The sequence below is a fragment of the Choloepus didactylus genome, chromosome 8, assembly GCF_015220235.1.
Source record: "Choloepus didactylus isolate mChoDid1 chromosome 8, mChoDid1.pri, whole genome shotgun sequence".
NCBI classification, from domain to species: Eukaryota; Metazoa; Chordata; class Mammalia; order Pilosa; family Megalonychidae; genus Choloepus; species Choloepus didactylus.
In genome coordinates this window covers 47,677,528-47,702,867 of record NC_051314.1, presented here as the reverse complement: position 1 = coordinate 47,702,867, position 25,340 = coordinate 47,677,528, and the positions used below count along the sequence as shown (strand labels likewise).

The 25,340-nt window shown below is 36.1% G+C and overlaps 1 protein-coding gene across 1 annotated transcript in view; it reads left to right on the top strand.

The window, feature by feature from the left end:
- Nucleotides 1-25,340, top strand: part of TMTC2 (transmembrane O-mannosyltransferase targeting cadherins 2) — a 438,482-nt gene that overhangs the window by 212,159 nt on the left and 200,983 nt on the right. The window contains exon 3 of the mRNA XM_037847587.1: nucleotides 10,801-11,629. Coding sequence (XP_037703515.1) covers nucleotides 10,801-11,629 — 829 coding nt within the window. The remainder of the gene's footprint in view (nucleotides 1-10,800; nucleotides 11,630-25,340) is intronic.

The window sequence follows — 25,340 nt, the reverse complement described above, 5'->3', positions numbered from 1 at the left end:
ATTAAAGCCTAAGAGGTGTTATCTATATAGTGCACAAGAATGTCCACCAGAGTGACCTCTCGACTCCATTTGGAATCTCTCAGCCACTGAAACTATTTTGTCTCATTTTGCATCCCCCTTTTGGTCAAGAAGATACTCTCAGTCCCATGATGCCGGGTCCACATTCATCCCCGGGAGTCATACTCTGTGTTGCCAGGGAGATTTACACCCCTGGGAGTCGGGTCCCACGTAGAGGGGAGGGCAGCGAGTTCACCTGTCGAGATGGCTCAGTTAGAGAGAGAGAGGGCCACATCTGAGCAACAAAGAGGTACTCAGGGGGAGACTCTTAGGCACCATTACATACAAGTTTAGACTCTCCTTTGTGGTAATGAGCTTCATAAGGGCAAGTCCCATGCTCGAGGGCTCAGCACATCAAACTGCCAGTCGCAATGTTTGTGACAACATCAACACCACTCCAGGTGAGGATGTCCAACACATCCGCACCTTCCTCCAGATCCTTGGGGCTGGAGAGGGGGAGGCTGTAAATATATTTTTTATTATCTGCCCAAATTACTCTAGGATGTGTCACTATTTCACTCCAGCCTATACTAACCTACCGTATCTCACTTCCTATTCAAAGTTCCATGCAATTGTGGTGTTTGAACAAATCGACTGTAGAGTTGTACCGTTTAGAAAATTTAGATCCTGTACCAAATAGATATCTATTCCCTTGGTCTCATATGAAAGTTGAAGTTTTAAAACACAATCAGTTTCAACCTTTACCCTTTGGCCTGGCTTGCCCTGGTCTTAACCAGACCTGCTTCATTCATATCACTAATTGAAGTCTGGGCTCTTTTTCAGCTTTTTTTTTTTTTTTTTTTGACAGTGGCTGTATGCACTAATACTGACATTCATTTCTGCCGAGCTCTAGCTCTGAGTTTCAGGTGTCTAAGAGATATGCATTGTTCCAGAGACCAATCAGGTTATACGCTAGGGGATCAGCATCTCAAAGTTTAGAGATAGGCCTTACAATTCAGGGATAGAGTTAACTGCTGTAAGAGCTTACAATCTAGGGACTATTACAATTATTGTGTCCACGTTAGGCTATGTTCTAAGATTCAATTCTGAGTTTACACATTGTAGTTAGTCCATATTGGTGAGGCATCATCCCTCTCACCATGTTTTCTCCAACACTGTTACTCCTATATATATATTTTCCTACAATTTTATAGAGTTATGTTCACATACCATACATTTATCCACAGTGTACAATCAGTTGTTCATGGTATCATTATAAAGTTGTACATTTATCACCACAGTCAGCACTTGAACTTACTGATTACTACAAGAAAAATTGTTTTTTTTTTTTTTTAAGCAATAAGAAAAAATGATAAAAAGAAAAATAACATGCCATACAATACAATATACTAGTAAGGACAGCAAATAACACCACTACCAAGAATCCCATATTACTCCCCGATATCCCCCTCTCATATACATTTAGCATTGGCATATTGCCTTTGTTACATTTAATGGAGGTATATTACAATGTTACTGTTGACCATAGACTCCAGTTTGCTTTGATTATGTTTTTTTCCTGAATACCATCCCTTTTTCAAATTTCTACATGGTTGACATTCATTTGCTTTCCCACATGCAAAAACATTTTTATATTTGTGTATTTAGTAACAGTCATTGGCCACTCCAGTTTTTGCCACATTATACAGTCCCAGTCTTTATCATCTATCTTTACCTCTGGTGTCATACATTCTCCTATCCCACCTCTTTCAGCTTTACTCACAGACATCTTTGTTCAGTGTACTTACAATAGCGTGCTACCATCACACAGTATTATGCTATCTATTTCTGGATCTATGCAATCAATCCTAAACATTCTGTAGTCCTTCAGCATCAAATGGCTGATCTCTGCCCTCTTTCTATCTCCTGGTCGCCTGTGTTGTCAGCTTTTAACTCCCAAAATTTGTTCATTAATGTCTGTTCATATCAGTGAGACCATACAGAATATGTCCTTTTGTTTCTGGCTAACTTCACTCAACATAATGTCCTCAAGGTTCATCCACATTATTACATGATCCATGTCTTTGTTCTGTCTTACAGTTGCATGATATTCCATCATGTGTATGTACCACAGTTTGTTTATCCACTCATCCTTTGATGGACATTTGGGCTGTTTCCATCTCTTGGCAATTGTGAATAATGCTGCAATAAACATTGGTTTACAAATGTCTGTTTGTGTCTTAAGTTTCAGTTCCTCTGAGTATATACCCAGCAATGGAATAGCTGGGTCATATGGCAAATCTATATTTAGCTTCCTGGGGAACCTCCATACTGTCTTCCAGAGTGGTTGCACCATTCTACATTCCCACCAACAATGAATAAGTGTGCCTCTTTCTCCACATCCTCTCCAGCACTTGTCATTTTCTGTTTTTTTGGATAATGGCCATTCTGGTAGGTGTGAGATGATATCTCATTGTGGTTTTGATTTGCATTTCCTTAATAGCCAGTGAAGTTGAGCATTTTTTCATATGCTTTTGAGCCATTTGTGTTTCCTCTTCAGAAAAATGTCTGTTCATGTCTTTTGCCCATTTTTTAATTGGATTGTTTGTCTTTCTGTTATTGAGATGCAGGATTCCTTTATATATTCGGGATATTAAACCCTTATCTGATATGTGGTTTCCAAATATCATCTCCCATTGTGTAGGTTGCCTTTTTACTTTTCTGACAAAGTCCTTTGATGTACAAAAGTGTTTAATTTTGAGGAGATCCCATTTGTCTGTTTGTTCTTTGGTTGCTCGTGCCTTGGGTGTGAGGTCTAAGAAACCAACTCCTTTCACAAGATCTTTAAGATATTGCCCTACATTTTCTTCTAAGAGTTTTATGGTCTTGGTGCTAATGTTTAGGTCTTTGATCCACTTTGAGTTAATTTTGGTATAAGGTGTGAGATGGACATCCTCTTTCATTCTTTTGGAAATGGATATCCAGTTCTCCAAACACCATTTATTGAACAGGCTGCTTTTTCCCAGTTGCTTCGGCTTCACTGCCTTATCAAAGATCAGTTGTCCATAGATGTAAGGGTCTACTTCTGAACACTCAATTCGATTCCATTGATCAGTGTATCTGTCCTTATGCCAGTACCATGCTGTTTTGAGCACTGTAGCTTTGTAATATGCTTCAAAGTCAGGTAGTGTGAGACCTCCCTCTTCATTCCTCTTTCTCAAGACATTTTTGGCTATTCGGGGCACCTTACCCTTCCAAATATATTTAGTTATTGGTTTTTCTATTTCTGTAAAGTAAGTTGTTAGGATTTGAACTGGTATTGCATTGAATCTGTAAATCAGTTTAGGTAAAATTGCCATCTTAACTATATTTAGTCTTCTAATCCATGAACATGGTATGTTCTTCCATTTTTTCAGGTCTTGTTCAATTTCTTTTAGCAGTTTCTTATAGTTTTCTATGTAAAGGTCTTTTGTGTCCTTGGTTAAGTTTATTCCTAAATACTTGATTCTTTTGGTTGCTATTGTAAATGGGATTTTTTTCTTGATTTCCTCCTCTTGTTGCACATTACTTGTGTATAGGAACACTACAGATTTTTGCGTGTTGATCTTGTAGCGTGCTACTTTGCTGTATTCATTGACTAGTTCTCGTAGCTTGGCTGTAGATTTTTCTGGATTTCCTACGTATAGAATCATGTCATCTGGAAATAGTGAAAGTTTTACTTCTTCCTCTCCAATTTGGATGCCTTTTATTTCTTTTTCTTGCCTAATTGCTCTAGCTAGAACTTCCAGCACAATGTTGAATAATAATGGTGATAGTGGGCATCCCTGTCTTGTTCCTGATCTTAGAGGAAAAGTTTTCAGTCTCTCCCCATTGAGTGTGATGTTAGCTGTGGGTTTTTCATATATTGCCTTTATCATATTGAAAAAGTTCCCTTCTATTCCTATCGTTTGAAGTGTTTTCATCAGGAAAGGATGTTGAATTTTGTCAAATGCCTTTTCTGCATCAATCGAGATGATCATGTGGTTCTTCTGATTTGATTTATTGATGTGGTGTATTACATTAATTGATTTTCTTGTGTTGAACCAGCCTTGCATACCTGGAATAAATCCCACCTGGTCATGGTGTATAATTCTTTTAATGTGCTGCTGGATTCGATTTGCGAGTATTTTGTTGAGGGTTTTTGTGTATATATTCATTAAAGAAATTGGTCTGTGATTTTCTTTTTTTGTAGTATCTTTGCCTGGTTTTGGTATTAGGGTGATGATGGCTTCATAGAAAGAGTTAGGTAGCTTTCCCTCTTCTTCAATTTTTTTGAAGAGATTGAGCAGTATTGGTACTAATTCGTTCTTGAATGCTTGATAGAATTCACATGTGAAACCATCTGGTCCTGGGCTTTTCCTTTTTGGGAGCTTTTTGATGACTGACTCATTCTCTTTACTTGTGATTGGTTTGTTGTGGTCATCTATTTCTTCTTGAGTTAATGTTGGTTGTTTATGCTTTTCTAGGAAGTTGTCCATTTCATCTAAGTTGTCTAGTTTATTAGCATATAGTTGCTCATAGTGTCTTCTTATTATCTCCTTAATTTCTGCAGGGTCGGTAGTTATATTTCCTTTCCCATTTCTCATTGCATTTATTTGCATCTGCTCTTTTTTTTTTTGTTAGCCTAGCCAGTGGTCCATCGATTTTATTGATTTTCTCAAAGAACCAACTTCTGGTTTTGTTGATTCTCTCTATTGTTTTCCTGTTCTCAATTGCGTTTATTTCTGCTCTAATCTTTGTTTTTTCTTCCCTTCTGCTTGCTTTGGGATTAGTTTGCTGTTCTTTCTCTAATTCCCCCAGGTGAGCAGTTAACTCTTCAATTTTTGCTCTCTCTTCTCTTTTAATATAGGCATTTAGGGCAATAAATTTCCCTCTCAGCACCGCCTTTGCTGCATCCCATAAGTTTTGATAAGTTGTGTTTTCATTGTCATTTGCCTCGAGGTATTTACTAATTTCTCTTGTAATTTCTTCCTTTACCCACTGGTTTTCTAAGAGGGTGTTGTTTAGCCTCCATATGTTTGTGAATTTTATGACCTTCTGCCTTTTATTTATTTCCAACTTCATTCCATTGTGGTCTGAGAAAGTGTTTTGTATAATATCAATATTTTAAATTTGTTGAGACTTGCTTTGTGACCCAACATGTGGTCTATCCTAGAGAATGTTCCATGAGCACTTGAGAAAAAAGTGTATCCTGCTGTTTTTGGATGTAGTGTTCTATAAATATCTGTCAAGTCTAGTTCATTTATCATACAATTCTACATCTCCATTTCTTTAGTGATCCTCTGTCTAGATGTTCTATCCATTGATGAGAGTGGTGTATTGAAGTCTCCAACTATTATTGTAGAGGTATCTATTTCTCCTTTCAGTGATCGCAGTGTTTGCCTCATGAATTTTGGGGCATTCTGGCTTGGTGCATAAATATTTATGACTGTTATGTTTTCTTGATGAATTGACCCTTTTATTAATATATAGTGTCCTTCTTTGTCTCTTTTAATTGTTTCGCTTTTGAAGTCTAACTTGTCTGATATTAATATAGCTACTCCCGCTTTTTTCTGGGTGTTGTTTGCATGAAATATCTTTTTCCAACCTTTTACTTTCAGTCTATGTTTGTCCTTGTGTCTACAGTGAGTTTCTTGTAGACAGCATATAGATGCGTCTTGTTTTTTAATCCATTCTGCCAGTCTGTGTCTTTTTATTGGGGAGTTTAATCCATTTACATTTAGTGTTATTACTGTAAGGGCAGTACTTTCTACTACCATTTTGTTTTTTGGAATTTATATGTCATATCTTATTTTTTCCTCTCCTTTTACCTTTCCTGATAATCTTCATTTCTGCACTCTTCTCCAACTCTCTCTTTCCTGTCTTTTCCTATCAGCCTGTAGCACTCTCTTTAGTATTTCTTGTAGTGCCGGTCTGTTATTCACAAACTCTCTCAGTGTCTGTTTGTCTGAAAATGTTTTAATCTCTCCCTCATTTTTGAAGGAATGTTTTGCTGGATATAGAATTCTTGGTTGGCAGTTTTTCTCTTTCAGTATCTTAAATACATCATGCCACTGTCTTCTTGCCTCCATGGTTTCTGCAGAGAAATCTGTATATAGTCTTATTGACCTTCCCTTGTATGTGATGGATTGCTTTTCTCTTGCTGCTTTCAGAATCCTCTCTTTGTCTTTGACATTGGACAATCTGACCAGTAAGTGTCTTGGAGTAGGTCTAGTTGGATCTATTCTATTTGGGGTACGTTGTACTTCTTGAATCTCTAATTTTCTGTCTTTTATGAGAGTTGGGAAATTTTCAGTGACTATGTCTTCTATTACTCTTTCTGCCTCTTTTACCCTCTCTTCTCCTTCTGGGATACCCATAACACGTATATTTGTGCATTTCATGTTGTCACTCAGCTCCCTAAGACCCTGCTCATATTTCTCCATTTTTTTCACCATCTGTTCTTTTGTGTGTATGAATTCGAATGACCTGTCTTCCAGTTCACTGATCCTTTCTTCTGCCTGTTCAAATCTACTGTTGTGTCCCTCCACTGTGTTTTTCATCTCCTCCATTGTGGCCTTCATTCCCATGAGTTCTGCCATTTGTTTTTTTAAGTTTATAAATTCTTCTTTATGGTCAGCCAGTGTCTTCTTTATATCCTTCAGCTCTTTTGCTATATCTTCCTTCATTTCATCAAATTTATTTAGCATGAGTTGCCTCCACTCCTGTGTCTCAGCTGAGCTATTTGTTTGTTCCTGGTATGGCTTGTTATCTTAAGTTGTCTAGGCATCTGATTTTCTTGATTAGTTTATTTTGGAGCTTGTTTTCTGTCTTTTACCTAGTGGTGTTCTTGTTGGTTGGCTTTGTTCTCTGGCCTCTGTTATTGAGTTCAACTTATTCTAGACCTGTAACTTAGGTTCTATTTAGTTGATCAGAATTTTTCCCCTCTTGTTTTTTCTGTTTCTTGCTCTGCCTCTATGTAACCTTTTTGTGAGTGGGTCTCTTCAGATATGGTCGACCCTAGTCAGATTTTCCCAGTCTAGTGAGGCCCAGGTCTCATTGGGAGGGTATGGAGTTTTCCTGAGAATGAGACCCTCCTATGAGGCCTTTAGAATTGGTGCTTTTCCTCTCCTGTCCAGCAGGTGGCGCTGGCCAGCCCGCAGCTCCCCCACCAGTGTAAGGAGGTGTGGAGCCTTTAGTTCTCCTGGTGACTCTGATCCTGTCAGGGGCGTGGCTGACTGAAGCAGGAATCTGAATTCCATCCCCTGGGGTCTGAATTCCCAGAAGGAGGACTGCCAGTTGAGCTGGACCTCACTCCGCTTTCCCAATCCTCAGAACTCCAGTTGTCTCTCAGGGACACTATTGCCTTCTCCCCTCTCCTCTTTGGGGCCTCTCCAGGTAGATTCCTTGGTCAGCCTGAGTTGCCAATTAAAGACGGGGTGGAGGCCTTCAGTAGTGAATACGGAATTCAGAGACACTGTGGGTACTCTGTCTCCCCCAAGCCCAACCTAGTCCCTCAACCTGGGCTTTCCGATAGAAAATAACCACATATATTACTTTTAGATTTAAAAAAAAAAAAAAAAAAAAAAGAAAAGAAATCAAGAAAAAGAAAAAAGGAGAAAAGAAAAAAAAGAGTCTCTTTTTAAAAGTCTTTCCCCAGCCTGGAAGTTTTGTCAGTGTCAGAATAGAGCCTTTAAAGATATGCTTTGGACTATTGTCTGATAATTACTCTCCAACCACTTCAGTTCCACCCGTGCAGGGGGCTACTGAAATGCAAAAAGATAAGGGATCCGTGAGAAGCCAGAAGGGACAAAATGTAGGGGAAAAAAAAATGGCTTTTTTGGAGTCTGGTAATGGGTGCCTGCTTTTACGTGCCCCGACTTCTCGGAGTCCAGCCCTTCTTTAGCACCCCAGCTCCCAAAGTTAGTTAATTAATTTGTTAATTAATTCTGCAGTTGATGCTGGGTTGAGCCACCCTTCTTGCCCTCAGCAGATTGCTGTTTTTTGGGTTTTTTTTTCCCCCCTTTCAGGGAGCTGGAAGGAAGACAGTCTGTGAGGTCTGGGTGGGGAGGGGCGCCAGACCCCTGGTCTGGGGAACTTACAATGTTCGCTGCGATCTCAGCTTTTCCTCCAATTCCAAACTTGTGTCCAATGTGTGACTGGTTACTGGAGACCCCGAAAACACTGTTTCATATAGTTCTTGGGTAATTGCCAGCTGCTCTAGGGGAGAGACGAAATTCTACTCCTCACCACTCCGCCATCTTGCCCCCTCCATTGTGTTTTAATCTAATTTTCTTGTAGATTTAGGAGATTTTCTAGCAAAATTAAGATAAGGATCACAAAATACAATGGAGATAGTTTGAGTTGGGACATGGAAAAGTATTTTTTTAATGTTGGGGAATTAAAAATTATAAAAGTTACACTAAATAATAAGTATAAAAAAGTATAGGAATTAACACATCAGGCACATAGGTACCTAAGACCAGATTTTATATTTTTAAAAATATTTTCCATATATTTATTTCAAAAAATATTTTTCTTAATGTGGGAGATGAAAGTTAACACATATCGGATTGTCACACCCTTAATTTTTTCCCAATCTATTTTTGGGGGACTGGGGCTAAATACCTTATAAATTTGAAGCAATCTTTGTCTCTTATACATGGATACATTCTCTTTCCACCCCCACCCCGCCCTAAAAATTTCAACATCTTCTATTTGCTGTGAATACTTCCAGTCTTGAAAAAGACTTTACATATTTATACATTTGTGAAAAATATATGGTGTTTTTTTCTGAATGATTTATATAGTTCTATAATATACATTGTTTGAACGTGCTTTTTCATTAGTCATGTTGTTGCATAACGGTTTGGTTCATTTGACTTAATTGCTACATGGTATTTTTCATGTTGATAGATATATTGATATACATATTGTTCCTTCCTTTTAATTGCCATAGAGATTCTGATCATATGGTATACCATGATTTTTTTCTATATTGCCCTATTTAAATTGTTAGCTATTTCCAGATTTTTCCTTTTATAAAAATACTGTATTAGACATCCTTGTATTTAGAATCAAGAGGTTTTGTTAGAGAATATATAACTGAGTACAGTCTACCAAATCATAGATGAGAAAAAATATTAATTTTACTAAATATTTCCAAATTTTCACCCCAACTTTTACAATGTATATTCCCCCAACAATGGGTGATAGTGCTCACACAATTTGTAACTCTCATATGCATTCTCTTTAATTTTTCCAAACTGATTCATTTGAAATATGTTTTTTGCTTTAATTATAGTTTTATTAACTGAGATTGAGCATCTTTTCATATGTTTCTTGTTATTTGAGTTTTTTCCTTCTCTGAATTTCCTGTCCATATTCTTCCATCTATTTTTTTGTTGGTTTATTATTTTTTTGTGTATGTGATTGCTATTTAGAAGATTTATTTATTTTTAATTCAAGGAATGAATCTTTTGTCTTCTATATGTTGCAACAAGAACTTAAATATTGCAAACCTAGATTCTACTTATTAAAGATACCGATTTGGGATTAATCAGCATATATTCACAATGTTTACAGTCATGAGCATTGTTGAGCTTATTAGGTTGAGGTTGGAGATAGAGAAGAGGGTCCATGACTGGTGGTGTAGCTTCCAGCAGTCAGAGGGGGAGAGGTGAGAAGGAGCCTGAGCAAGAGAATCCAGTGTGGCAATTGTGGACAATACTGAGACTGTTTTAGTAGATGTCGTACATGCTCAAGATATTGCTCTTTATGGATTGCTTTTCAAACTTCGTATTTGACATATCTTTTATGAGGTTCCAGGCACCAGTCTGAATGTCTTTGAATTAGACAGTTCTAATATAATACCAAAATATTTGCAATGAGAGATCAGATTACTAGTGAATCATGAAGTTTGGGGTATTCTGTCCCTTTTCCCTCAGGACTCCCCTGCCTCCTCAGGACTTAAATTGTTAGAAGTTACTAAATTCTAATCAGGTTGAAAGGGTTTTGCAGAACGTTCACATTAACAGGAATGTCCTTTGGCCTTTCTGTCATGATTTTCTGCCTTTCACTTGAAATAAGAAAGTATGTGATTAAAATCATTTTATCTTTAAAAGTTGTCATCAACATGAAAAATTTGAGACTCATGGAGAGTGTGATTAAATGTTTGGTGTAAGTGATGTCATTGACAGCATGGAGCAGCAGATGAAAGCCTAGTTTATAAATTCTTCAAGGAAATTCAGACAATGAAATGGGAACTGGCATAGACAGAGCTAAATGCTGTTCCTGTCTTCGAGCTAAACAGAACATGCTGTCATACCCCATATTCTATGACATACTCCTTCTTTACATTTCCCCAGAATCCAAACCATAAGATGAAAGAGTATAGTTATTAGATGCCTGCTATATTCTAGACAGAGCACTAAGTACTTTTACACTGTGGTCTCATTTTGCCCTAATACCTATTTGAAAGAGAAATACATTGAGCTCATTTTTAAAGGTTAAGAAATTGAGACTTTGGTTATTGGTACTTTAAAAAGAAACAAGAAAAAACAATCATTCAAAGTTTTGTACAAACTAGGAGCCCACATTTTTTTTTTTTCAGGTTAAAATTTCATTAAACGTTTTAAAAGAGATGGAAATGAAGCCACTTGAAATGTAATGGTGCATTACAAATTGTTCATTTTAAAATGTATTTAATCTCTAAATTTTAGTGAAATAGCTCTATTCTGTGTTGATGATGATCTTACATTTTTTTTCCCTCTCTTTTGGTTTCAGGGGAAGAACCTGTCTCTTTTTCTCAGCATTAGTTTGTTAACTTTCTGGGGGACCTCTCTTTTGGGTGCCCGTTTATACTGGATGGGAAACAAACCACCAAGCTTTTCCAACTCTGACAACCCAGCTGCTGATTCCGACAGCTTCCTGGCTCGCACCCTCACCTTCTTCTACTTGCCAACCAAGAACCTCTGGCTGTTGCTGTGTCCAGATACCCTCAGTTTTGATTGGTCCATGGATGCTGTGCCTCTGCTCAAAACAATTTGTGATTGGAGAAACCTACACACTGTGGCCTTCTATTCTGGACTCCTCCTCCTTGCCTACTATAGTTTGAAGAGCCCAAGCTTAGGAAAAGAATGCAATGAGAAGGTTGTAACAAATGGCAAGCAGAATGCAAATGGCCATAGCTGCCTTTCAGATGCGGAATACAGGAACTCAGAGATTAAGCCCAGTATTACATCCAAAGTAGAAAATGGCATTAAAAATAATGTATTACAGAGAACACAACTTCCTTCTACAGAGAACATTGTTGTTCTGTCTTTATCTTTGTTAGTAATACCCTTTGTTCCTGCTACAAACTTGTTTTTCTATGTCGGCTTTGTAATTGCAGAGCGAGTGTTGTATATTCCTAGTATGGGCTTCTGCCTTCTGATTACAGTGGGTGCCAGAGCCCTTTATGTCAAAGTACAAAAGCGGTTCCTCAAGAGCCTGATTTTTTATGCTACAGCTACGTTAATTGTTTTCTATGGACTCAAGACTGCTATCAGGAATGGAGACTGGCAGAATGAGGAAATGCTGTATAGGTCAGGGATAAAAGTAAACCCAGCTAAAGGTAATATTTTATTTTATGGTTTCGACTTGACAGCTTACTTTTTCTACCTTTTTGTATCTTTGCTTGTTGCCTTGAAACACAGTATAAAAGAAGAGGTTCTTTATATGCATTACCTATATCTTTCTTTCTTTTTTATTTTTTTTTTAAGAGCTGAGCAATAAAACTGATTTAGAGACATATCTAGCTTTCCCTATTTGGAACAGGGAAGTATTTTCCCGTGCTCCTGATTACATTTGTCTAGAAGAATTAGAATCCCTGATGTTAGAAATACTATCATAAGAATTTAGAAAAACATGTGGTTGCTGTATTTTAAAATACTGATACAGACATCTCTTTCACTGAGTAGTAAAAATTGGGTTATCCCACTTAAGTATATTTAAGCTCTTTTGTTTTCCAAGCATCACATCAGAAAATACCAAAAGATTTGGAGGTAAGACCACCTCTGAATCTTGGAATTCAGTTTGTAGTTGTCAGTGTGTCCACCTGTAGGTGTTAGTCTCCCTAGCTTTGCATGGGTTCAGTAATCTGGGTGTTGCCATGCAGTTAGCAGGTTTGTAATTTAAGTGTATTTAATTTAGGGAAATAACTTTTCACTATATAAAATATTGATCAGGGTTTTGATTTTCTATTTTTTTTTAATTTAGGATATTATTTTAGCAAATCTCAAAATATATAGCCAGAGTAGAAAGTATTCTCCTTTAAAGCATAAGTGAATAGTCAAAAGCCTTTATAATGAATTACTCTGGCTTAGGCAGTTAAACAGTGATGGAAGTTGGAGAGCAATTGAATGAAAATGTATACATTTTTAGTGCAGAAATATATCACAGTAAATAGTGCCAAAGAGTCTTGTTCTTCATAAGCCATTTTTCAGTTATTTATTCTGTAAGTTATGGTTGCTTGTATAGCATTTGCATGTTGTTGGGGTTTTTTTTCCTACTCTTTCCAACTCAAGTCTGTATCATGATTCAAACACTTAAGGTGTGAAACTGTTCCAAATGTATGGAATGGTCTCCTGAGATAAATATACATACATACACGTATATCCAAAGATCTGGATACTTCAACAGCAACTTTGGCATCTCTGTCTGATTGGCACAAATTAGGTCTAGAGTTCAGTGAGCAACACAGGCAATTTTAAACTAAGGAACTAATTGTTGGTACTTACAATGCTTAATAGTTGCAGGAATTTCAAGGAGAATAGAAGCATTAACATTGAGCTAGTGCATATAATTCTTCAATTATCTTTGAAAATTGTTACCACATGGCTTTTCTAGGTAGTGAATATTGTACTGTGTATTGAATGCCCAAATCCAAACCTTGTAGTAAAACTTGTTACAATCAATTTTAACAGAATTATTTTCAGCTAGTTTCTCTTCACTGTTGGATATAATTATATAGAACAAGGCTATGCTTCCAATTTATTTTTCTACTCTTTAAAAAAGATACATAGTAAGGAATTAAAACAAAAACCCAACATATTATTTGCACCAGAGAATTGTTCTGAGGATTTATTAAATTTATTGGTTAGGTTTCAGGTTAAGCTACTGTAACAAAGAGCCAAGATAACAGTGACTTAAATAAGATAGAAGGTTTATTCTTTCGTGTAACAGCCTGAGTTTGTGCAGCCCAGAGCTGATAAGATGGCGCCGTGGTTTTTGGGATCCAAGCTCTTTCCCTTTTGTTCCATGGCAATCTCGGGGGTGTGACACTGTCCATGTGGTCCAAGATGGTTCATTATCACATCAGCACTTCAGCTAACAGGAAGAGGCCGGGAAAGGGAAAATGGTGGGTGTACCCATTTCCCTTAAGAGCACTTCATAGAAAATGGTACACACCATGTTTGCTCACATACCATTGACCACACCTAACTACAAAGCAGGCTGGGAAATGTTATCTTTACTCTGGGAAGCCAAATGCCTGGTCAAATTTTCTTACTCTGGGAAAAGGGGTGGGGGGCAGATACTCAAATAGAAGGGAACAAGTAGCAGTCTCTGTCCCAGAGCAGGTGAAAGCATTTTGTTAACATCTGAGTATTTTCCAACATTAGCTATTATTGTGGTTGACAGTTATAATTGTGATGCTGATTAAGTTATTTTGGTGCCCTGGATAAAGTGTTTAATCCTCTCTTCATTAATCCATTCATTCAGGAAACAATTTATTAAGTATTCCTTGGTTTCCAACATATTTCCATGGTTTCCAACATATTTCCATGTCTCTTTCGTAATACATAGGAAGTGATATGTGATGCAAAGGCATTCCAAAATATTATTAGTTAAATGAATACACAAATGATGGTTTTATAAGTGTTCTGAAACATCAAAAATTGAATTTCTGAAACCTACTTCCTCACCCACCCCACCCCAGCTAACTGCTTTATCTGCAGCCTTCTCATGTTAATAACTCCATTTTTCCTAGCAGCTCTGACCAAAAACCTTGAAGGCATCCATAGCTCCTCTTTTTCTTTAATACTGTACATCCAGTACTTCAGCAAATTTTCTCATCTGCCTTTAAAAATCATTCAGAACTTGTCCACTTTTTACCACCTTTACTGTTACCACCGAGGTCCAAGCCACCGTCATCTTTTATCTGGATTATTATTTGAAGTCTCTCACTTGATCTCCCTGCTTCCATTTTCTTGTCTTTCAGAATGCCTTGTAATATTTTTGGGGAAGTTACAAGAACAGCACAGCTCTGATGTTCCAAGTAGTAAGAACTGAGAAACATTGGTCCTTAGTGTGAAGTTTTATGCTAATGTGACTAGTATTGGGGCTGTGTTTAATGTTTGCTCTAGCCATTGGGGCCAGAGTCTTCAAATTCTTTAGCATCCTTGTTTTTTTTTTTCTCTCTCTTGTTGTCTTTGGGTTTCTCTAAGAACTCAGAATCTGTGTCTTGCTGCTCTTTCAGCTGTAACCCACTGTTACTACACTGGAGCCCTGCTGTATGGTTAGCTGTGGGGGAGGAGAAGTTCCTATTAAATCTCAGTCTTGAAATAGGCATGTGTCCCTGGGCTGTCATTTTCAGAAGGGTGTATTATTATTATTATTATTATTATTATTATTATTATTATTATTTTAAACCTCCCTGCCTAAAGTGAGACAAAAAGGCTGGAGGGGACTGGAGTGAGTGGGAGGATTGCCCTTTGCCCACAGCCCTGGGACAAGGCTCTGGTTCAGTTCTTTTCCCTGGAGCGTAGGCCTTTATTAGAAAGAAAGCTCTCCCCTCTTCAGAGCCAGGAGGGTATGTATGTATGTATGTATTTTATTTTATTTTATTTTTTTGCTCTTTACTGTGAGAGTCTGGTGGGGTCCCTAGAGGTAAAAAAAAAACACAACAAAAGTGTGGGTATCCCCCAAGACTTTGGCCCCTATGAATTTCTCACTCTCAGCCTCCAGCAACTCATCAAAATTATTGTTTAAGTAATTGTTTATGGCTCTGGTGCTTCTGCTCCATGAAGGCAGACCTCAGCTGTGACTCAGTAGTTCCTGCCTCTCCAGAATTAAGGGTGGCAGTTTGCTCTGTAACCTCAGTTCTTTGATGGATACAAGAAAACTCATAGATTTTTCAGTTTCTTTAGATTTTTAGTTTCTTTAGCTTTTTTCTTGTTTTAAGGACAGAGAGTGATGACATCAAGCTGTTTAAATGTGAAAGCTGAACCCTCTGCTTCCATTTTACATCCTTAGAACCTACTTACAACCAGCAGCCAGAGTGTTCCTTTGAAACGCTAGTCAGAGCTTGGCACTCTATTGCTCCCAATACTCTACTGGCTCCTCAGTTGTCTCAAAGTAAAACAAATGACTGGCACTACTCTATCACCTGACCTCGTCTCCTACCTGCCTTCCTTTCATTCACTGGGCCTCGGCCATATTGGCCACTTTGAGGTACCTTCTGTATGTCATACAACATCCTGCCTTGGGGCTTCTGCATTTACTATTCCTTCTTCCTCAGTTATTGTTCTCCAGACATTCTTTCAGCTGTCTTCCTCAGCAACGTTAGGTTTTTGGTCAGATGCTTTGCATGATCAGTTAAGGTGCTTTATGTAAAATTGACTACCTTATTAAAAATTGCACCTATCCCTCTCCCTCTGCCTGGTCTAGGATTCCTTTTCCCCTTTCCATGCTTCAGTTTTCTCATGGCATTAGCACTATTTGATATATTATATTTTCCCTATTTATGTGGTTATTGTCTGAATGTATTGTCAACATACACTAGAATGTGTGATATAACAAGGCAGTGATTTTTGCATTTTTTATTGCCATATATGTAGCAACATAGGCATTCAATAATGAATACAGTGATAAATGTTAAAATCATAGTCTTTTTCCTTAAGGAGTTTATAATTTGTTTAGAGAAGGGATTACATGCATGAAAGCAGGCAAAAGTGTGAAGTACTACACTATAGATACACGAGGTTCTTGAGGGTGTTTCATAACAGAGATAGAATTTGAAGTGGAGTTAGTTTTGTATTCCTTTTATGCTGCTTGCGACATATGCTTCCATTTTGATAGCAGACAAAACTGTTTAAATCCAGGTTCTTTGTTTTTTCTATTTATAACATTCTAATAATAATTCTGGCTACAGTTACTTCCTTAGTAATTATGAGATTGGCAGTAATCTTCCTTAAGGCAGATTTTTCTTAATCTATTATGTTATTTGAGCCTAGCAAATGATTAGAAACCCTTTAAAGCCAGTCTTTCCTAAGGTTGCATGAGATTACAGTTATTTCATTGAGTTAGATTTTTCCCCTTGAAAGCCTTTGCAAATTTTGGAGTACTTCAGTCTCCCATGTGCTTTCACAGAATATCATTTTAAGCCTCATGAAGCATTAAACATTAAAGCTGCTGCCTTCAGTAATGGGTCCCATAGACAGCTGCCAGTCATTAACTGATTGGATGCAAATGTGATGGGTAAAACTTGTCATAGTGACTGTGCTGCTAATTTATGGTTTAAGTCTGTATAGTGGAGAAATGATAGCTGATTTCGACTATGTAGACCACAAGTCCTGTCTCATTATGTGGTTGATAACATCAGGAAAATGCTAGACATAGTTGATTACTGTAGTTTACTGATTTCCCAGTGACTCTTTGCATTTTTATGCTTAGGAAAGAGGAAATTTCCTCTGATGACTGCCTTAATAAGCAACCCACATAATCTTTGTAAGTTTTTTTCTCTTTAAGACAACACATTTTTTATGTTGTATTGATTAGTATTTGCTTAAAAAAAAGCATTTCTTAATTCATTACAAAGCTGTTAAAAGTGTGATCGCCCTTCTTTAGCTATGGCCTTGTCTAAATCCCCATGTGTCTTAGCTCTGTAGAATTTGGCACCACGGATTCCTGCTACCATGGCTCTCAGGGTGCCACACAATTTTGACTATCATTTTCCATAGCTCTCACTTCTCTGGTTTAGCCTCCTCCCTAAATTGATGCATTCTCCGAGGTCCTGTCCAAAACTTCCCTTAATTCTCTCTCCTCAATAGTATCTCGAATACCAGCTGGTATGTAGTATGTGGGCAATACATGAGTTGTTGAATTTCTGAGTTATTTTCCCGTGATGTCTTTGTGGAACTTCTCAGACTTAACACTTCCTTTCCCTAAAACCAATGACTCTTGCTGGCTTCCTTATTAATTGAGATCGTAATCACAGACTAACAGTTATTATAGATTAAAAGGTCCGAGAGCACACAAACATAAAAAGAATGATAGCATATATGGCAGCATGTCTGGTATGTTAAAGGGCACTGAAAATTAATTTTTAAAGTATAGATGCAAGTTCAAATCAGTTATAAGAATGTTTGTTTTATTAACTCTATGTGATATTGCTTTAAAAACAACTGGCTGTTGCTTTTGATTGTTTGAATTCAATTTATTAAAAAATAATTGAGAGCAGTTAAGGGTAAGTCCAAAGAAAATTTGTTTATAAATAATGTTTGTCTTTAATGCCTGTTTCTAATGTAAATGCATGAAATGGTAGATACGAAAGATTTCTGTATAAGGATGGGCATATTTGAAACTCTCAAAGTGATGATCCAGGCACTCTACGTTCACCCTTCCTAGCAAATGACAGATCGTACCCATTTAAATATAGAAAAGCAGATGAAATTGTTATTCCATCTACATAATGTTTGACAATTTGCATTCTTTCTGGAATCGCTGCAAAATTGATCCTTCTATTTCAGTTTCACATGGTTTCAAATGTCAAGAAACATGTATGTTGAAGGATTATCATTTTTTGGGGAAACAACTGAGTTGAAGTGAAATCCAAACCTTTGAGTCATGTGAAACTTTTCTAATTCACCATGGATTTATAGTCTAAAGTTTTTGTTTGCACTAATTTTGTCCTCTTCAGCTATGGTGAATTGTAATTAACTAGCTTGAAATTTGTGTAGTAAATTTTATTATATTGATGGGATAATTTGTCATATTACATCTAAGATAAGGTGAAAATTATTCAAAAGAGGTTCAAATTTCATAAAAAAATAAAATTTAGCAGTTAGGTCAGGAAGGGAAATCAATGCAGTATTTTGTTATAACTGGCCTAAATTGAAAAGTAAATTACAAATTTCCAAATTTTGTATGGAGTATAAAATAAAGAATGTGGTAGGAAGAGCTAGCTAAAAGCACTAGTGAAGGCTGAACGGAGAAAAATACTACCAAGTTTCTTATTGGTGCAACTAAAGTAAAATATTTTGTAAATCAAATTCTCTCGATTGTTAAATTAAGACCCTATTTAAATATTTGATTCTAGAAGAAATCAAGGATGGTTGTTTTTCAGTTGGGATGTTTTAGTATAGAAGTTAAAAAACATACAGCTTCCATGCCTGTAAGAATGGAGGAGCACATGAATTTGTTTTTTTCTGTTGTCCCAGCTCTAATGATTTTGAGTATAGCATGTGGAAAAAGATAACCAGGCCACACGAGTCTGAGTGAAAATGATCCTAGTGTATTTACAATGAATCAGATGATCTGCTAACTCTAAAACTTTGAAGTTATCCATAAGATATCTTTTAGAATTTTAATGGGCTTTCAAAAATCCCCAAACCTAGAATGAGCCTTGCTTTAGATTGAATATAATTTAAAGGATTTATATTCACAAGGAATTGAGAATAAGTATGCAGTTAATTATTCTGATTTCCATATTAGCTTTTGGGTTTGATTCTTAAAAATGCTTTAACATGTCTTTGCTTTTCTTTTATTGAAGATTTGTGAGATATTTATATGTATATGTATTCCTTTACATACATACATGCGGACACGCCATATTTGTACATTCTAAAGAATATGACTAAAACACATTTTTTACCCATCTTGCAGCTTAAAAAAAGGATCATTATCAGGATCTTTGCAGACAACGCCTCTTCCCCACCTCTCTTTGTTCCCCAGCAGTTTTGTTTCTTTCTTTCTATTCATGTGTTTTATTCATTTTCTTTATCTTAGTTTGTGTTAGGACCTCCATTACAATGTCAAATAGAAGTAGTGGTAGCAGAGACTTTTGTCTCTAATTCTTGTTTAAAAAAGGATGCCTTAAAATTTCATTCATTAATTATAAACCATTTGTAAATTTTCTATAGATAGCTTTTATCAGATTTTCTTTAATTTCTAGTTTACAAATTCTTCTCTGAATTAATATTGATGATCATATGGGATTCCCCCCACCATCTGTTAGTTTGATGACTTATATTAACAGATATTTTAATGTTGAATCTACTTTGCATGCCTGGAATAAACCCAATAATCAGTTATAATATCATTTTTATATTGTGCTAGATTTGTTTATCACCCATGTGAGATTGGCAGTTCTCTCTTGGTGATATATTCTGCTTTTAGAATCAGTTAGCCTTATGGAATCCATTTAAGAGTGTTCCCTCTTTTTTGTCCTTGAAAGATTTTGTGTCAAGTTAGAATGATGTGTTTCTTGTTTCTTGTATGTTTGGTAGGGCTTAACTGCAAAACTGGCTAGTCTAGATGTTTTGTTTGTAGATGGTTAGTTTTTTCTATTGATTGAATTTCTTTCATGGTTTTGGAAATGTTCAGATTTACTTTTTGGTCGATTTTAGTACTTCTTTTTCCCTGGATTTGTACAATTTAATCAATTGTCCAAATTTTAACTAGGATTTCAAATTTATTTGTATAGAGTTATACCTAATAATCTCATGTTATCTTTTAAAAGAAATCTCTGCTGCAACTGTAGTTTAAAACTTATTCTTGATTTGTGACTTTTTGGGCAACAGACCTAGAATTGCAATAAACCTTGGGAACATGGCTTTATGTATATCCATTCTTGGGGTTTTTTTTTTTTTTTTTTCTTTTCTTTTCTCTGTTTTGTCCACATATGTTGGACAGATAATATCCCCACCTTTCCCTTCTCTGAGTGTTTTGTTTCTTTGTCTCTAGTTTACCTCCTCAGGCTATTTCCTTTCAGGGGGGCCAGATTTTTTTTGTGACTTCTTGGATCTGACCTCCCACTTGGAGCTCATTAAAGCCCAAACCCCATTTCATCGTCTGGCATTTCTATGCAGGGTGAACCAACTCAGAGCTTGTTTACTCTTCTAGATTCCTGCTTTCGTGTAATTTCCAGACTCGAATTGACCTTATTATCCCACCAATGAATACGTTCACTGAAAAAGATTTTTATGGTTTATCTAGCACTTTTACATGGTCTGTACAAGGTGAGATTCTCTGGACATTGAATTTCAGCATATCACCAGAAAGAGAAACCTAAGAAATATTTTGAAATCTGGCGTCTATTAAGGAATAATTAGTTATGTTAGAACGTATATTTGAGAATAGAGTTATTTGTTTAAGATCATAGCTGAAATTTTTTGAAAATTTTAATTCTCCTAAAGCAAACAAGAACCAAGAAATGAATAGCGTAAGCTAAAAAGTATTTAAGAATACTATCTTGCACAAAATCAGATTGTAGGTATTTGATCATTATAAAACACAGAAGGTAAAATATGTTCATTTCCTGCTGTAATGCAAAGTTGCCCATACTGCCACAGACATAGCAGATTTTTTAGAAGCAGACACGACATGATTTCGTAGTTTTAGCTTTATTGTGCGCATGTACCTATTTCTGGTGATCCTGGATTTAAGCGAAAATTCCAGATAAGTGTGAAGAGATGATGGAAAAATCTGATATGTACCAAGTCATATAATTACTGAAAAAAACAAAAAAACAAAAAACAACCTAGATGTAGAGAACTGCTTAAGCACAGTTGAAACAAATTGAGAGCCCTATTTTTTATGCACATAGGTATAAATTAGGAATCCATCTTTTTTTAGTTTTGTGTAGCAGTGTTAATTTATTTGAAATTTTAAAAAATAGGAACATTACCATACAGAAGGATCTAGAAGGAACATGCATGTTATGTGCTTACTAAAAATTAAATGATAAACATAGTAATGGTTTTTATTTAAAAATGGTGATATTGTTTTCCAAGTCATAAAACATACTCATATTTGATTAAATGGTAGCGAGAGAAACAAAAAAACACTTTCTTGAGGGAGAGCTATATTAGAGACTCTATAATGTCTTGTATTTAAGGATTTCAATTCCCAACGATATCACCTGCCACTCTGAATGTTCATTCAGTCATCTTAGATAGCATAATTCACTTCCTTTATGCAAAGCATCATGGGGTATTATATTAAAATATGACCATTAATATCCTTTTTGGGAAGTAGTGTAGGCATCGTTTTTTAATTATAAAAATGTTCTCTCTCATGGTTCTAGGAATTTTAAGTGTAGAAAATACGAACTGAATTAGATATGCAATACAGTAGTTAAGAGTAAAGTTTTGACAAGGACAGATTATTGAGGTGTCAATGTATAATGTTTCTTTTATCAAATGCAGTTATTTGCTTGGGGTGGCAGAGGTGGCTTACGGTCTTATAAATGTTCGGGGCTGTGTATATTAGAATTTGGAGTTTTTATAATAAGGAATGTAATTTTTTCCCCTTTTTCTTTGTTCCCTTCATGTTCTTTGAGAAAAGAATAAATTTTTCAGACTCATATTTATGAGCTCACTGTCAAGGGCCATTTTGAGATTTTTTTCTGGTTTTACTTGATCAATTGGCTCACTCTCTTTGAGATTTACAGTAAGCTTTTGTGGGGCGATTTTTGCAATAACTCATATCCCTACTTCTTTTTTTTGAATAATCTGAATATTTTCCAAGGATGGCTTCAAGTCATGTTCATTCTAGTGGTTAAGATTGAATGGAGTTGGCTATATTCATGTAAGCATTAAAAATAATTTTAAGTAGAAATGATTTCCTGGGCACATTTAATGAAAACATTAGCATATAAATTACTGATATTGTACAAACCCATGTTTTCTGCATTTTTCTCATCTATCACAATGATATATTTGAAATTAATTACTTTTGTGTTTGAAATTCTATTGTTTGGAAGCAATAGGTCAGGATTTTGCAGTTTCTTTGGCTGTTACACTTTAGAACAACAATTTTGAGGTACATTTGGAGGGTGAGTTATATAGTCAACTGCACCCCGAGTGCCACACCTCTATTTGGTGATGTTGTACCAGGAACCGGAGCCTGTGTGATGCTTTGGTCAGAGGGCTGTCATGCTTTGGACATGGCTGCTCTTTTTCTCAGCTCATTCCTAAATTGAGCATAGGGTATATATTTTGATGTTTTAAGCTAAAAATATAGACTTAGTGAAGTGTATCTTAATCCCAATCCTGATTATTTGATAGAAAGACCTGCCTTCTTTGACATGTAAACTGTTTGATTATCAACATTGTTTTGGACTCAGACATGGGATTTATGAATTTATCTCTGTAAGACCACATATCTAGTCATGATTTCTAGCTGGTAATTATCATTACTCACTTAATAGAAATATGCATCCAGTGGACATGTTTGGTGTGAAAAGATCCATTAATGGTCTTTGGGAATTTCCTGTTAACATTTAATCTAGTAAAAGACTGGAACTCCAGAAGAGTGAGCCAGCCTTTCTCTTTACTCTATTGCTTAATTGATATGCTGATGTTCCCTTAGTATATAGACCCTTCAGATTTTGACACATATCCTGATTCTTTCTATTTATCTTACTTAACCCTCTATGTAATAGCTACTTTTCACTTCTTGGAAGTAGATCATTCTGAGTTGAATATTTTTATTTAAGACTATTAAATGAGGAACAGCACCCTCTGGTTCAATATCATGATTTTCAAGTGATATGAAAATGTCTCACACTAAAGTATTTGTTACATAGACTTTTTAAAAAATTTATTTTGAAAAACTTTTACCAACTTACAGTTCAGCTACAAAAATAATACACACCCCCTACAGAATATTCAAACATACCTCTACTTCCCCCCACATACTCAGATACCTACCAATTTTGACATTTTGTCACATTTGCCATATCATTCTTTCTTTCGTTCTTTCTATGTATCTATCTTTCTTTCTGTCTATCTTTCTGTCTATTTATCAATCCATTTTCTGAACATTTGAGTTTAGATTTTATACATCATACTCCTTGAACACTTACTACTGCCATGTACATTTCCTGAGAACAAGAATATCCATGTATATAATTAAATGCAGTTATCGAGTTAAAAGAGATTTAACTTTGATATAAAGCTAACAGTCTATATTCCATTCTTCTATGTCCCAATAATGTCCCTTTGACTCTTATCGCCTCCCTTGTTAGATGGGTCCAGGACCATATATTACATTTAATTGCCATTGTCTCTTTAGTTGCTTTTTCTTTCTTTTTTCCTTTTTTTTTTTTTAATTGTGGGAATATATATACCACATAAACTTCCCCATTTCAACAACTCCTAAACATACCAGTCACCCCCACTCAGTGGGATGATTCACATTCACTGTATTAAAGTACCCTCACCATCTTCCACTATCAAATCTTTCCCATACTACCAACAGAAAGCCTTTACCCAGTATGCATTAACTGCCCATTTCCTTTACTCCCCATATCTAGGATTATATAGTCTAATCTCTTTGTCTCTGAGCTTGCATATTCTCTATTTTCTTTGTAGTTACATTGGGGCTTAAATTTAACATCCTTAATCTATAACAGTCTTGATTGCTTTGGTAACAACTCAACTCCAGAAGTATACACAAACTATGTTTCTGTTTCCCTCCATCTCCCTACCTTTATGCAGTTTAGCACAAGTTACATGTTTGTATGTTGAGTCTGAAACCATTGATATCTCATTTACATTTATGAATTTGCCTTTTAGATCCTGTAGGAAGTAAAAAGTGGAATTAAAAAGTAAAAATACAATAGTATTGATATTTTTATATACCTGTTTACCAGACCTCTTTGTTTCTTCATGTGGCTCTCATCTATTGTCTAGTGTCCTTTCCTTACAATCTGCAGAACTTTCTTTAGCATCTGCTATAAGGCTGGTCTAGTGATGACAAACTCCCTCTTCTTTGTTTATCTGAGAATGTCTTAATCTCCCTCATTTTTGAAAGACAGTTTTGCTGAATATAGAATTCTTTGTTGGCAATTTTTTTTTTCTTTCTGCACTTTAAATATGTCTTCCCACTGCCTTCTTGCCTCATGGTTTCTGATGAGAAATCAGTGCTTAATCTAATTGAGGTTCTCTTCTACCGGACACGTTTCTCACTTGTAGCTTTTAGAAATTCTCTCTTTATCTTTGGCATTCAACCATTTGACTATAATATGCTGCAACATGGATCTATTTGGCTTTATCCTGTTTGGAGTTGAGTGTCTTGGATGTGTTTGTTCGTGCCTTTTGTTAAAGCTGGGAAGTTTTCAGACATTATTTCTTTGCTTAGTCTCTTCTTATTTTAGAATTCCCACAGTGCATACATTGGAACGCTTGATGGTGACCCAGAGAGTCCTCAAGCTCTGTTCACTTTTCTTCCTTCTTTCTTCCTTCTGCTCCTTAGACTAGATGATTCAATTGTCTCAGCATCAGTTTCACTGAGTCTTTTCAGTTGCCAGCTCTGATCTGCTGTTGAACCCCTCTAGGGAATTTTTAATTTCTGTTCCTATGGTATTCAGCTCTGTTTGGTTCATTTTCATGATTTCCATTTCTCTCCTGATATTCCCTTTGTATTCATCTGTTATTTTCCTGATTTGCTTTAGTTATTTGTCCATGTTTTCCTTTAGCTCTTTGAGTGTATTCAGGACCATTTTTTAAAAATCTTTGTTTGGCATGTCCCAGGTCTTGTCCTCCTCATTGATGGTTTCTACTGCTTAATCTTCTCCATTGCTTCCTATTTCTTTGTATATTCTGTAATCTTTTGTTAGCACCTGGACATACTGCTATTTTGATGTGTTTTAAATGGAATTTAGACTCCTTAAACTTGCCTCCAGCTAGTGTTATGACAGAGTTTTCCTTGAATGCTGGGAGTAACCAAAAAAAATTAAAAAAAAAAATAAAGAAAAAAAAAGAAAACATCCTTCCCACTTTGCAGATTAATCTGTGCAAGTGCTCTTTTTCATGATTTATCTATACTATGAGTTTATAGAATATCTCTGGGCTAAACTTAGGGGCCTGTCCTGATCCTTTCTGTACTTGTGTCTTGTTGAGCATGCACAGGTGGTCCCAAGAGTTCCTCCATTTAATGGATACAAATGATTCCTCTTCCTAAAGGTTTTCTTGCCATATCAAGTACTGTACTATATGTTCTACAGCCAGCAATACCTTGCCCCAGGCAGGAACTTGATTATCTTCCGCAGCTTCTGTAGG